The sequence below is a fragment of the Oncorhynchus mykiss genome, chromosome 16, assembly GCF_013265735.2.
Source record: "Oncorhynchus mykiss isolate Arlee chromosome 16, USDA_OmykA_1.1, whole genome shotgun sequence".
In the NCBI taxonomy this organism is placed as follows: domain Eukaryota; kingdom Metazoa; phylum Chordata; class Actinopteri; order Salmoniformes; family Salmonidae; genus Oncorhynchus; species Oncorhynchus mykiss.
Window position 1 is genome coordinate 22,426,234 of NC_048580.1, and position 14,968 is coordinate 22,441,201.

Consider the following 14,968-nt stretch of genomic DNA (forward strand, 5'->3'; position numbering starts at 1 on the left):
CGCATCCTCTCTTCCAAAATGCCAATAGGGGAAGAACAAGGCTGTTTAGCTTTACTCTCCCGGGTCTTAGGGTATAGACTACAGGCCATGGCCTCCAATTTGTGTTGGGTGTCCCATAATCGGAGAATGATCCGTCCACTAATTGACCACTGTTCAGTTTCTACTCAGGACAACATCTTGAGATTGATTACAAAGCGGGCGAGACAGAATGCGAGAACGGGGGAATAGACTGACGATGAGACAGAGGGGAGGCTACAGAGGGGAGGCAGACTGTGTGAAAGAGAGAGAGGAAAAAGACAAGTTGATTTTAAAGTGTGTGTTTAGCGTGGCGGGTCACTGTTCTCAGACCAGAGAAGAGACTGACACCCTGGGTTAGCCTAACTTCCCGGGAGAGTTCGCATGGCAGCACTGTTGGGATAATCCAAGTAGACATTAGCCGTGCATAGCGATGGGCAACAAACAGACGCTGCTGGCACAGAGTATAACAAGACCACACCGGCACCCACTCTTAATGTAGCGTAGCTTCTGTGCAAAGTAATTGTGCCGAGGGCCTAAATGAAATCACACACACAAAACAACTCTTTGTGTGCACTTGAGTCACGCCTGAAGTGGAGCCACTGATCACACCATTGTCTGAACATCTTGAGAGACAGGAAACTGTTTACCCGGTTTATCAAATCAAATGTTATTTGCCACATACACATGTTTAGCAGATGTTATTGTGGGTGTAGTGAAATGCTTGTGTTTCTAGCTCCAGCACTGCAGTAGTATCTAACAATTCACAACAATACACACAACCTAAAAGGAATGGAATTTTTTGTTTTCTTATTTGACCTTTATTTAACTTATGAAAGCAGGGTTGTTTTTGGTCTCTCTGTCTCTTTGGTCAAATCTTGGTCACTTCCTCGTTAGGAGGTAAGTGGGGCGGCTGTGGTGGTGCTTGTTGACAATCCCACATTGTGTTTATGCTAGTGCTACTCCACAAAGGGCTCATTGTGGAGAGTGACGGCCCAGGAGAGGGGTCCAGGACTCGGCTAAGGGACTGGGGGGCGTTTTGGGGCTGGAGGCTGGGAGGGGTTTTGTCCGGTGGAAAGGCCAGACCGTACTGTACTCAGCTGACGGGGCTGGGAGACTGCACATGTGAGAGGAGTCCCGTGCTCGACTGCTCGGTGTCAACGCCGTGCCTCCAATAGTCCTCCAGATCTCCCGCTGTGCTGTAATAGTATTATGAAAGGGGTTTTTCATCACAAACTCAATGTTGTGGATTCTTGTTACATGAAAAAAAAATGTACTCTGAGTTTAAAGCTGAGATCTTAAGCGGCTTGGAAAACTGTCCACAGAATTTGTAATATTGTTGTTTTGGCCTATACTCTCCTGACCTCTCCCAAGGACACACACACACACACACGTTTGTTTACATGGACAGATGGACCTTACCTCCTCTCGATTCCTCTTCTTCTCTTACTATGTTGCTGGAGCTGAAACTGTACACAGAGGCACCTTGTAAAAAATTGATTTGACAATGTATCCTATGACATACTGTAAACAGCCCATGTTTCTCTTCTCCTCTTTCAACCCCCCTCCCCCCTTTTTTCTCTAATGTCTGAGAGTGACAGGACTCTCAGGTCAAGCTGGCGCCGTCTCTCTCTGAAGCAGGAACAGGCCCTCTCTCCCAGCTGTCTGTCCGCCTGCCTGTCAGATTCGGCTGTTGCGCTGGCCCCTCACCCTAGACTTAAGAGCCCTTCCACACACTACAGGCGTTTTATAGGGCCAGAGGCCCAGGCGAGACGTGCAGAGAAAGTTATAGGATTATCATAATGGCTCATTCTAGGTCTCTGCAAGTTTAGGCTTAACTCTTCTGTGGTGAAAACTCAGGTGTCCGTCAGTCAGTCAGTCAGTCAGCTGGAACACACATGCCCTTCTAGCACAGTTCTCTATGAATTGAGAGGGACTGTAAGGGTAGGGCAAACTGGGCCTCTCGACCGCTTTTTGGGCGGGATAACCATAAACTGTCAGTCATCGAATTTCTTCACCACATCAAAGAGCCTCTAGGGCTAAATTGCTCAATGATTGACAGGGCATGGTTATCCCGCCCATCTGGGCTTCTGTCACTTATTCCATCACTAGCTTGACTTGACCTTTTTTTAATTTGGCCTCCCGCTTTTTCTCTCGGCGTAATTCAGGATCGATGGTGGTTGTAAATCTTCTTCTGTGGCTCTTCTGCACTGATGCTTAGGACCTCAGTGGCATTTTGGGTGCCTGTAATTCTGCCTGTTTGTTTTGAGTAGAGAAGGGCTTGGGGTTTGGGGCATGATTGGGAAGAGTTGCATGACGACGATGCATCTCTCTGTAACCCGTGTGTTTATACACAGTGACTTTGTGAAAGATATTTACAGACGAAGCTCCTTCTCCGTTCAGGGTCGTGTCGGCGCTCCACTATTCACTGTCAACGAGCTGTAACCACACACACACAAACCCATAGTGTATTTGTGTTTAACTGCATAGAAGGTGGACTGCTTGGGTGAGCAGACACTTAACCAGTTTTGTTGCTCGGCTAGTTCGGCGGTCCCATTGCTTGTGCAGATTAAAGGATGGAGGAGCCATGTACTCCATGCATAGCTGTTTATACAGCCCAGCTAGCCATCGTTGGATGAGTGGATTAAATTAAACGCTCTCACTCTCCCTGTGTGATCCTGTGGCCCTGCAATGTTTACAAGAGGGCAGAACAGAGATCAGTACTGTGCGGGGAAATTCTGGAGATCAATGGCATCAAACACAACATGTTTTGAGTTTGTATACGAGTTTGGTTCCCCAGGTGTGTGTCGGGTTGTCTGTGTTTACATCTGCATTGGTGTGTGTGTGTGTGTTCATCTTTGTAATACTTACTATACTCACTCAGTGATACTCAAATGGTGGTTTGAAGGCCTATGGTTTTAAATTGGGCTGTGACTAGGAACTGTTTATTTGGTGCGTCCCAAAGTTCAAAATATTTTTTTTTTTGGGGGGGGTGTAACAGAGCAGTAGTAGGTCACTAGCACTATCTGACCCTGCCCTGTCTCCATCTCTGTGTTCTCTAGCCCAGCACGCTGCCCCAGGGCACCATCAACATGAACCAGTGCTCTGACGTCATCGACGGGGAGTCCAGGACGGGCCAGAAGAACTCCTTGTGCGTTCTCACCCCCGACAGAGAGCACTTCATCCGGGCCGAGTGCCGCGAGATTATCAACGGGTAAGACATGCATCTGGCTAGGGCACAGTGTAAGAAAGCTATATTCTTCTTATTGGAAAAGTTCAGGTAGTAGGGAGATCACAACAACAACCCCTCTACCTCCTTCATTTGTTGTGGCGGCCTCTCCAACTCCCATTTACATTCGTGCTGTTCTCAGTGGATGTCTTTTGACAAGTGGATGCACAGGTTAGTGTTTTTCATCACGAATCTTGTTCTGGAGGCAGCTCTGCAGAGTATTATGTAGTTGGCACAGCCACAGTCGGATTTTAAACACAACCTTAACCCAAACCTCAACCACACTGCTAACCGTAATGCCTAATCCCAACCTTAAATGAAGACGAAAAAGTTTATGCATTTTTACAATAAGCAGTTTTAACTTTGCAGCTGGCCTATCTAAGAGGAAGTTGCTTCGTTCTGCCTCCAGGACAATAAACATCAACCTGAGCCACAAGCAGGCATCCATCATATTGCTTTCACCTATAAAGGGAAGAATAAGAGAGGAAGCCCTGGTGTCCAATGATTTCAAATACTGGAGTTCTGTCCTAGAGGTCATTGGACCTGTGGGGAGAAAGCCAGTCAGAGGGAAAGGAAAAGATGGCTAGAGAAAGTGTTGTTGCACAGCCTTGTGGGTGCTGTTCCATTGCTGTGTGAACAGCTCTGCCCCCTGCTGTCTCTATCAGGCAGTGCAGTCGGTGCTCTCTCCCTAATTCGCACTGCAATGACAGTGCACATTCTTTCACTGCCCCCTGCCTCTTTCACTGCCTCCCATCTCCCTCGTTCACTCACCACCGCATTCACTCACTACCTCCTCTTTTATTAAGCCCTCTCACCAACCCCAACCCTTAATACTTGCCTAGTTAAATAAAAACCCAAATAATAATACACTGCCCAACTTCGTACCTCCTGTCCATCCACAGACGTGATAGCACTGCTCTGCTAGCATCTCCCTTCCTCCTGAACACACTCCTGTTCTAGCTACCATTTTATGTCCCCGTACCAACTAACACACTGTCATTGCATGTTAACAAATCACCCTAGTCCCCATGCCTCTTTCTCTGTCAACCCCCCCAATTTATAATACACTAACCTTACTGCCCTCCCCTGCAAAGTCCTTCACGACCCACCTCTTGACACACTTCACAGTGACCCCTCCCTCCCGCTGTACCTGGCTCTCTGCCATCCTGGAAACATATTGGCCCGGGCAGTGTTATTGCCATCTGATTGGGGGGGGGGGCTGGGCCAATGACAAACACCCAGATTAAGAGGATCTCTGTTTTTCTCATGGTCTGAATAAGCCTCTGGCTTTCCCCCCACCCCGCTACCCAGTCTTCCATAGAGGGGGATTAGGCCTGACACATACAGAATGAGGGGGGACAGCATGAAAACTCACTTTCAATCTCAAACTACCAGATTGTATACTGTACTGTACAACAGCTGTAAAAAATAATAATAATAATAAAATGAATCAAATCGAAAACATTTTACAATTTCAATCTTGGCACAATACTTCCTCAACAATTTTCTCAATCTTAATCTGTACGCTAACTTGCGGTAACATGCTAAAAACATTCTCTTGTCCCACAAACTAAGATCTATGCTGCTGACATTACTATGCTTGTAGGCGCCATGATAGTGGACTTTTAGGAGGTGCTTTACTAGTGGGCAAAGACGAATGCCAGTAGTACACTGAAATGAGATCTCTGCTATTCAATTTGTTGTTGGATTGGTGTTGAAATGCCACCCCGCCAAGGTTGCCTTGACAAAAGCCAGCCACGTTCCTGTAGTACTTTCATTAGGCCACAGTGTTTTAATATCACAGAGCAGAAACGTTGAATAGGCTTTCACACTCACAAGAGGGCCGGACAATGGGGGAATTGATATGGCTTTGTGTTCTGTGCCGTGGTGATGCACTTAGCTCTTCAATTAGTCACAACACAACCATTGTTTAGGCCATCGCAACCACTACCGTTTTTATCAGCGTTATTCATTCATTCATGGAATAGTTCATGTGATTTTTAACGGTTAACTAGTTATCACATTTCTACAAAATAGGTTTGCCACCTCACAAGTTGAACCTGAACTCCTATGAAGATATGAATTAATTCATTGATACTTCCCCGCTGACGTATTGTGAACTCCCACTCATACAGACTGGACGGGTCATGACTTGACGCACATTAGCTGGATTGGTGTGTGACTTATGGGGAACAAATGTTGACAAACACCACCTTCCGTATCCAGACTGACTATTCTATGTGGTTGTTGTGGGAACTGCAGGGATTCTCACCGCCAGTTAGTGGATGTGTAATTCAGTATATCTGAGGATATCAGAGAATGCCATGACAGAAGAAGTACAGTAGGTGTGGCTGGTGGCCTAGTGGTTAGACCGTCGGGCCAGTAACCGAAAGGTTGCTAGATCGAATCCATGAGCTGACGAGTTGAAAGTCTGTCGGTAAGATCTTCTGCCCCCGAACAAGGCAGTTAACCCACTGTTTCCTAGGCCGTCATTGTTAATACGAATTTGTTCTTAAGCCTAGTTAAAGGTGTAGGACTGACTAGGTGTCAAGAGTCTCCCAAGTACAGTACTTACATGGGCACGGTTTCCCGATTAGCGACGGAACTTAAATTCACAGGCGTTTAACCATACATCGTTCCTATAACTGACGAAGATGTCACACACGTGTTTCCCAAAATACCACCCAGCGAGAACGTTCACCAAGTGCAGATGGGACCGAAGGAAAGGCAGCTCTACTTTCGGATTCGCTTTCTCCCTTCAAATCTGAGCTAACATTATAATTGTTCCACAATACTGACGACGGATCAGCTCCTAGAGACCTATATGGCTGTAAATATTGAGGGGGCTTATTCTAATGCTTACCCTATAATATTACAATGATTTGGCACATCATTGTGCACATATTGTCACACATTATGAAATGTATTGAGGCAAAAGTTAGACGACCTATAATTAGCAAAATTGAACTGATTTAATAGAACATGAAATGTATTTCAATATGATTGAAATAAACTCGGCAAACAAAGAAACGTCCTCAATGTCAACTACGTTTATTTTCAGCAAACTTAACATGTGTAAATATTTGTATGAACATAACAAGATTCAACAACTGAGACATAAACTGAACAAGTTCCACAGACATGTGACTAACAGAAATAGAATAATGTGTCCCTGAACAAAGGGGGGGTCAAAATCAAAAGTAACAGTCAGTATCTGGTGTGGCCACCAGCTGCATTAAGTACTGCAGTGCATCTCCTCCGAGTGGACTGCACCAGATTTGCCGGTTCTTGCTGTGAGATGTTACCCCACTTCTACCAAGGCACCTGCAAGTTCCCGTACATTTCTGAGGGGAATGGCCCTAGTCCTCACTCTCCAATCCAACAGGTCCCAGATGTGCTCAATGGGATTGAGATCCGGGCTCTTCACTGGCCATGGCAGAACACTGACATTCCTGTCTTGCAGGAACTCACCCACAGAACGAGCAGTATTGGTAGTGGCATTGTCATGCTGGAGAGTCATGTCAGGATGAGCCTGCTGGAAGGGTACCACATGAAGGAGGAGGATGTCTTCCCTGTAACGCACAGCGTTGAGATTGTCTGCAATGACAACAAGCTCAGTCCGATGATGCTGTGACACACCGCCCCAGACCATGACGAACCCTCCAGCTCCAAATCGATACCGCTCCAGATAACAGGCCTCCGTGTAACGCTCATTCCTTTGAAGATAAACACAAATCCGACCATCACCCCTGGTGAGACAACCGTGACTCGTCAGTGAAGAGCACTTTTTGCCAGTCCTGTCTGGTCCAGTGATGGTGGGTTTGTGCCCATAGGTGACGTTGCTGCCGGTGATGTCTGGTGAGGACCTGCCTTACAACAGGCCTGCAAGCCCTCAGTCCAGCCTCTCTCAGCCTATTGCAGACAGTCTGAGCACTGATGGAGGGATTGTGTGTTCCTGGTGTAACTCGGGTAGTTGTTGCCATCCTGTACCTGTCCCGCAGGTGCGATGTTCGGATGTACCGATCATGTGCAGGTGTTTGTTACACGTGGTCTGCCACTGCGAGGGCGATCAGATGTCCGTCCTGTCTCCCTGTAGCGCTGTCTTGGGTGTCTCACAGTGCGGACATTGCAATTTATTGCCCTGGCCACATCTGCAGTCCTCAAACCTCCTTGCAGCATGCCTAAGGCATGTTCACGCAGATGAGCAGGGACCCTGGGCATCTTTCTTTTGGTGTTTTTCAGAGTCAATAGAAAGGCCTCTTTAGTGTCCTAAGTTTTCATAACTGTGACCTTAATTGCCTACCGTCTGTAAGCTGTTAGTGTCTTAACGACCGTTCCACAGGTGCATGTTCATGAACTGTTTATGGTTCATTGAACGAGCATGGGAAACAGTGTTTTAAACCCTCTACAATGAAGATCGTTGTATTTTTAAGAATGATCTTTGAGAGACCGGGTCCTACTGTATTTGTTTTTTAAAGCGGTCATCTCGGTTTTCATTTGAAGCATCTTTTTATCCTTAACCTTTTTCTTTGTTTTTGCATAGACATTAACAACTTTTGTTTGTAGCGGTGGTCACAGAGGTGACAGATAAACATATAAAGATTATTTTAATAAAGTGACACGGGGGGGGGTCAAAAAAAGCATCTAACGATGGACTTAGCTGTTCTACGAGTGGTCTGAGGCAATTGGTAAATGAGGGCTTTCAACCGCACGGGGACTTAACAATGCTTTTACGAAGGTTCTAACGATGAACTTAACCTTCAAATGCTTTTGGGATACCGGGCCCTGGTCACAAAGAGTAGTCTACCTTGGCTTGAACTTGTTCTCAACTGGCCTACCTGGTTAAATGAAAGGTCAAATCAAAAATACAATTGGTGATGAGTGTTCTGAGACACACGTACTGTATTTCACAGACCAGAACCAGTGTTTTCCAAGTGGTAGGACCAGCTGGCAGGTCACAGCCTGTTTGTTTTCGGGTTGTGACTGGGTCACGTCTAGGAACAGTGCTTTTGTTTCTTCAGTGGCTCATGGGAAATCTCCAAAAACCTATTGATGGGTCTTAATTCACACAAAAAAAAAGTTTGGGAACCATCAGTCTGGAGTTTTTGTCTTGTTTTTATGTTTGTCACTAATGACAGATTTTTGCCCCTTTGATCGTCTCTGCAGATGGCAGGAGGCCCTGACGGTCTATCCCAGGACCAACAAGCAGAACCAGAAGAAGAAGCGCAAAGTGGAGCCACCCACTCCTCAGGTACCATGCCCTCCACTCTGAGATTCTAATTAAGTACTGTATATACTGTACAATGTATTGGATATGTGGTCTCCCTATTGCAGGGCTTCCCAAACTCGGTCCTCGGGACCCCAAAGGGTACACATTTGCGTTTATTGCCCTAGCGCTACACAGCTGATTCAAATGATCAACTAATCATCGAGCTTTGATCGTTTGAATCAGGACCGAGTTTGGGAACCGCTGCCCTATTGTATAATGTACTCCAACAAACTGAATGGTCTTATTGTAACAGGGTGTATGGTGGATATCGGACCAGTACACACTAGCTTAAGATGAATCATAACGATTAGGTATAATGGACTGGTTTGGTATGAAGTCGTGTTATTGTATTGAATTTAAGAGGCTTGTATGATAACATGACAGACACTTTTGCCCTGAGGGGAATTTAAACGAAATGTCCATGTCAGTACATGCTTACACTACAGAGGTTCTCTCTGTTAGAGAGTTAGATACATGAAAAAAAGAGGGTAACGTAAAGGTAAGAGGTTTTAATGACTAGATGAAGTAATGGTATTGAATATCCTCCTCTACAGACCACACACTTTGCGGTGCGGTTTGTTATTTTCCTTTCTTCCTTTCATTTTGATGTGATGCCAGATTTGTGGCGGGCGCAGAGACTGGCTCCGAAGCTCATTGTCTGGGTCTTCTAATGGCAGTGGACCGAAACAGACCCCCCCCCCACACACACACACACACACTGAGTCTAGTAGACACTAACAGCCTCATTTGCTTAAGAGAAAACACAGACAGAGGGGTGACCCTCACTTTTATGCCATGTTGGCCTCCTAAGTCCTGTGTTCCTGAAGTCTGCTCCGCACAGCAGTGAGCGTAGCTGCTTTCTTTCTGTCTGTCTGTCTGTCTTGCTTTGTCTAATTGGCTTGTCTGTCTGCCCCCTCTCCCTGTGCCCTCCCTTTACCCACTCGGTAGCAGTAATTACTGGTGCTGGCTGGCAGCATTCTGCACAGAAACCACAGAACAAATGCAGGGGACAAAACTGGGTTAACAGTGCTCTGGATCAGGAAAACCCGACCAGTGGGGGGCCAGGAGTTATTGCTTGTTCCTACAAAACACTGTCTGCCTGACTTTCTGTACTTCTCTTTTATATGTAGGTACAAGTATGGTATGTGTTGAGTCAATGACATTCTGGCGGCATCCACTTGCAGACATACGGTACAATGAGTCAAGGCCAAGCCATGTAATTAAGGTTGTTTACTTGAGCGAGTGATGACGCTTTCATTGCAGGTTCCAGATCGCTTTCCGTCCTCGTCGCATCCAGGTCTGACCAGCGCCGTTTGACTGATCTCTGTACCAGAGCGTATAGGAAAGAGCTTGTCACATAGGTGCATATTCAATGTAAGACTGAATGTTTCTCCACTTCCCCATTACTAAAAACGGTGCTAAGAAGCTATTTCCACCTGAAACCTCTCCACCCGCTTACACGTTTCTCACCAGAGATTCCTGTTTGCTCTGTAAATACGTAGGCACAGAGAAACATCTGTTTGCTTTCTGGGAAGTGGTTCCAAGGCAAACAGCACCTGACAAGGAGAGGTTAAGTCCATTGTATCTTGACAGGCCATTCTGGTGTTGCTGGCTTTTCGTGAGAGTGGCCATAAACTGTCTTTCTATGATCCTCTCTAGTTGGAAAAAAAAAAACCTTGGGACAGAAATGCAATGTTTGCTCCTCCAAATCCTTGCTCCTGGCTATATGGTCTTGAGTAGCAGGGACTTTGAGGCTAGAGGGAAGAAAATCTGCTCCGCCATGGCAAGGGGCCACCGGCAGGGCATTAGTGACTCCATGTCCTGTTCCAGGCTTCAAGAATCTTCAACCCTGTTGAGAAGACCAACCTCTGGAATGGACCCCCATAAGGTTCCGTTGTCAGGCCCACCTGACTGTGAAGACTCGTGTTATTGTCACATACACACCTTCTAACCACTGCAGTGAAATGTGTTGTTTTACAGGGTCCTGGAACAAAGTAGGGTTAAGGGCCTTGCTCAAGGGCACACCAACACATTGTTCACTTTGTCGGCTCGGGTATTAGAACCAGCGACCTTTCGGTTGCTGACCCCAACCCTCTAACCACTAGGCTACCTGCCGCCCAATAGATCCACCCCCTAACTGCAAAGGCTCTGTGCGATTTGCAGGGTGTACGAAGTCCGAGCTATCATTTTATCACCAGAGACATGAACGGACATGCTTTGAGTTGAGCCAAACTGGATGAACTTCAATCCTGAATGGCTACACAATCCCAATCTCAAACCTTAATCCCAATTCCAATCAATCCAGGTGGAGGGGGATCGAAGTGGACACTCTTATACATCTTTCTTGTTTCAAAGGCAGTAATTCAGGGTTCAGTGGCATGCCTCCATATGTGCTGTTTGAGAGGGGATTGGCCGGAGATAGCAAGGGTCTATTCAGATTTCATTATCTCCGGCCACACGTAAACATATCCCAGGGCCTACCGAGTGTTGCAGCGGTCTAAGGCACTGTATCGCAGTGCTAGAGGCCTCACTACAGACCCTGGTTCGACTCTAGGCTGTGTCGCAGCCTGCCGCGACCGGGAGACCCATGAGGCGGCGCACAATTGGCCCAGCGTTGTCCGGGTTACGGGAGGTTTTGGCTGGCCAGGATGTCCTTGTCCCATCGCGCTCTTGTGGCGGGCTGGGCGCATGCACGCTGCCTGTACAGCGTTTCCTCCGACACATTGGTGCGGCTGGCTTCCGGGTTAAGCGAGCAGTGTGTCAAGAAGCAGTGCGGCTTGGCGGGGTCACGTTTCGGAGGATGCATGGCTCTCGACCTTCGCCTCTCCCGAGCCCCATCGCTGCAACTCCTGTACGGACAAGACTGTAACTACCAATTGGAAATCATGAAAGGGCGTCAAAAGTACCCTCAGAAAAAAAAGAACATATCCGAAAAATATAGTCGCAGGGAAAGGAGGGAAGAGCGGTGCTGACGGAAGTAAGAATTATCAGTATCGCAAAATACTAAGAGTCAAGAGTCTACCTTTTTATTATCCCTGATTACATGCCAAAACGGATTTGTTTTGTGTGTATGTGTACTATATGTACTGAATGCAGGTATTGGTAAAAACCATAAATGAGCAGGGACTTTACAGTAAATATACTGCCTTGTTATTAACAAGCATTTGAAGACATTAAGTATGAAGTCAGGCATAAGTCGTCACATCTCTATCCCACAGAATGTTTCCCTTGTCTGTTCGGTCCTCTACAACAACAACAGGTGTGACTGCCATGAAGGAGCTCTTTGTTCTTTGTTGAGCTGTCTGTCTGCCTCTCTTTCACTTTGCCCCTCCCTCCATCCCTCTTAAATCTGTCAATCTGTGCTGTTCTGTAATGAAACAATACTCTTTGTACATACGGTCTCTTCGCTAAACTTTTATTGAAAATGCTAAAGGAACTCTTAGTCATCGGAATACATGAAAAAGCTCCCCCAAAGAAAGAGATGGACACATGGACTCAATAGATGGTCACGATTCATCTTCATTGTTGACATGTGTAACGATTGCATTTGTCTCTTTCCTCCTCCACTGAACCCTCTTGCACTCTTGTCTTTCCCTCTCTCTTCCTTTTACTGTTCTCGTCCCCCCCCACCCACCTCTACCCCCAGGAGCCTGGCCCAGCCAAGGTGACAGTGACCAGTAGCGGGGGCAGTATCCCCTGCCTGCCCAGCAGTATAGCCAGTGCAGAGCGGGTGCCGGCCAGCCGCTCCACACTGTGGCAGGAGGAGAGATGGAGCAGGGCATCCACCATCCCCTGCAGCCGCAGCGCCTCCTGTCTCAGCCAGCTGACCCAGAGCCACCCGGGGTCAAGCGTCACCAGAGAGGGTGAGGAAAGACTGGAGACACTCTTTCACCAAAGCACCTGAGCCAATACATTTTTGGGTGTCAGCATAGCAGTCATTTTAGTTTGTAATCAACAGCCAAGGCAGTTATTGGACGCCAATGTTGATATCCTCGCTCTGTGTTCATGTACATACACTACCTGGCCAAAAGTATGTGGACAACCATTCAAATTAGTGGATTCGGCTATTTCACATTCGTTGCTGACAAGTGTATAAAATCAAACACAACGCTATGCAATCTCCATTGACAAACATTGGCAGTAGAATTGCCCGTACTGAAGAGCTCAGTTACTTTCAATGTGGCACTGTCATAGGATGCCACCTTTCCAACAAGTCAGCTCGTCATATTTCTATCCTGCTAGAGCTGCCCTGGTCAACTGTAAGTGCTATTATTGTGAAATGGAAAAGTCTAGGAGCAACAACGGCTCAGCCGCAAAGTGGTAGTCCACACATGATCATAGAACGGGAATGGCGAGTGCTGAAGCGCATAGCGCGTAAAAATAAATGTCTGTCCTCAGATGCTAAACTCTGTATCGAGTTCCAAACTGCCTCTGGAAGCAAAGTCAGCACAAGAACTGTTCGTCGGGAGCTTCATGAAATGGGTTTCCATGGCCGAGCAGCCGCACACAAGCCTAAGATCACCATGCGCAATGCCAAGCGTCGGCTGGAGTGGTGTAAAGCTCGCCACCATTGGAGCAGTGGAAACGCGTTTTCTGGAGTGATGAACCACGCTTCACCATCTGGCAGTCCGATGGTCGAATCTGGGTTTGGCGGATGCCAGGAGAACGCTACCTGCCCGAATGCATAGAGCGAACTGTAAAGTTTGGTGGAAGAGGAATAATGGTCTGGGACTGTTTTTCATGGTTCGGGCTAGGCCCATTGGTTCCAATGAAGGGAAATCTTAATGCTACAGCATACAATGACATTCTAGACGATTCTGTGCTTCCGACTTTGTGGCAACAGTTTGGGGAAGGCCCTTTCCTGTTTCAGCATGCAAATGCCCCTGTGCACAAAGTGAGGTCCATACAGAAATGGTTTGTCGAGATCGGTGTGGAATATCTTGACTGACCTGCACAGAGCCCTGACCTCAACCCAATCAAACACCTTTGAGATGAATTGGAACGCCAGGCCTAATGGACCAACATCAGTGCCCAACCTCACTAATGCTCTTGGGGCTGAATGGAAGCAAGTCCCCACAGCAATCTTCCAACACCTAGTGGAAAGCCTTCCTAGAAGAGTGGAGGCTGTTATAGCAGCAAAGAGGGACCAACTCCATATTAATACCCATGATTTTGAAATGAGATGTTCGACGAGAAGGTGTCCACATCCTTTTGACCACGTAGTGTACGTGCTTGTGTATTTATTTTCTGCCAAACATTTTTTGTAATCTTTCCCTTACTCTGCTTTGTTTGTGTGGTGCAAGACGGTAGCTCCCTGAGCGGCGGACGCAAGGTACGAGTGGAGAGTGGCTACTTCTCCCTGGAGAAGACAAAGTCGCCGGAGCCCCCCCAGCCTCCCCAGCACCAGCCCCTGACCACCTCTACCTCCCTCGGCGTCCTCCACCACAGGTACAGCCCCTGTGACTCCCCCTCGTACCCCAACACCTCCCTGAACTACCCCTCCTCAGACCCCCTCCCCTCCCCAGGCGCCCTCCTCTCCCCTAGCTACTCCACTGTCAGCTCCTCCCAGAGCTCCCTTGACTCGGAGCCCAGCAGCAATGCCCTGAGCTGGGACAGCCGAGGCGGGGCAGGTGGGAATGTTGGCGGTGGTGGTGGGGGAAGAGTGGGACGACCAGGCAAGGACTACGTGGTGCTGTCGAACGTGCCGCGGGCTCGCCGGCTGAGCCACCGCGAGGCCTTCCGCTCGGACAAGAAGAGGGTGGAGCTGAGGGCGCGCACACGCAGCCCCGGACGGGAGGAGGTGGCCAGGCTGTTTGGGCTGGAGCGCAGGTGAGGATATTGAGATGACCCACCACATACCCGCACATTTATTTAACTTATGCACAAAGGCACTTAGAAACAGTCAAACCCACACTACACCCAGCATTGCTTTGTAAGCCCACCGACTATATTGAATGTTATCACGCATGCGATCTTCAGTGTTTTGGTTTTGTCAACCCTCCACTAAATTCAATTACTATGATCTTCATGAGCTGTATTGGTCTTCTGGCCCCACCTAGTGGCAGCAGTCCTCGAGATCCTCTACTGCCTCTTTCATAATTGAATGGCTCTCTTGGAGCCAAATGTAAAAACCAACGTATGTTTATTGCTTGCATATTTCCCCCTCTGTCCAGCTCTGTCTACTTTGCTATTTTTTTTTGTTTTTTTTGTTTTGTCTCTTCCAGGAGCTTCTGAAAATTTGCCCTCCCAAACCTTCCACCTCCGTCCTGCTGCGCCCTGCTGGTTACCGCTGACTCCTGCTTTCTCTCATTCCACCACACACACACACACACACACACACACACACACACACACGCTCTCACTCATTCACTCACAATCTCTCACACGCTCAGTCAGTCACTCACAACTGGTCCAGTCTCCTTGGCTAACGCTGCTGATGCTGCCATTGCTGCTGC

The 14,968-nt window shown here is 47.6% G+C and overlaps 1 protein-coding gene across 4 annotated transcripts in view; it reads left to right on the forward strand.

The window, feature by feature from the left end:
- The window catches only part of si:ch73-103b11.2 (putative leucine-rich repeat-containing protein DDB_G0290503), a 106,424-nt gene that overhangs the window by 57,347 nt on the left and 34,109 nt on the right, over positions 1-14,968 (forward strand). For 3 of the 4 annotated variants that reach the window (XM_021565233.2, XM_021565231.2, XM_021565232.2), the window contains exons 4-7: positions 3,078-3,229; positions 8,411-8,495; positions 12,160-12,376; positions 13,817-14,342. In XM_021565233.2, coding sequence (XP_021420908.2) covers positions 3,078-3,229; positions 8,411-8,495; positions 12,160-12,376; positions 13,817-14,342 — 980 coding nt within the window. The remainder of the gene's footprint in view (positions 1-3,077; positions 3,230-8,410; positions 8,496-12,159; positions 12,377-13,816; positions 14,343-14,968) is intronic. The other variant, XM_021565234.2, reaches the window with a different exon arrangement.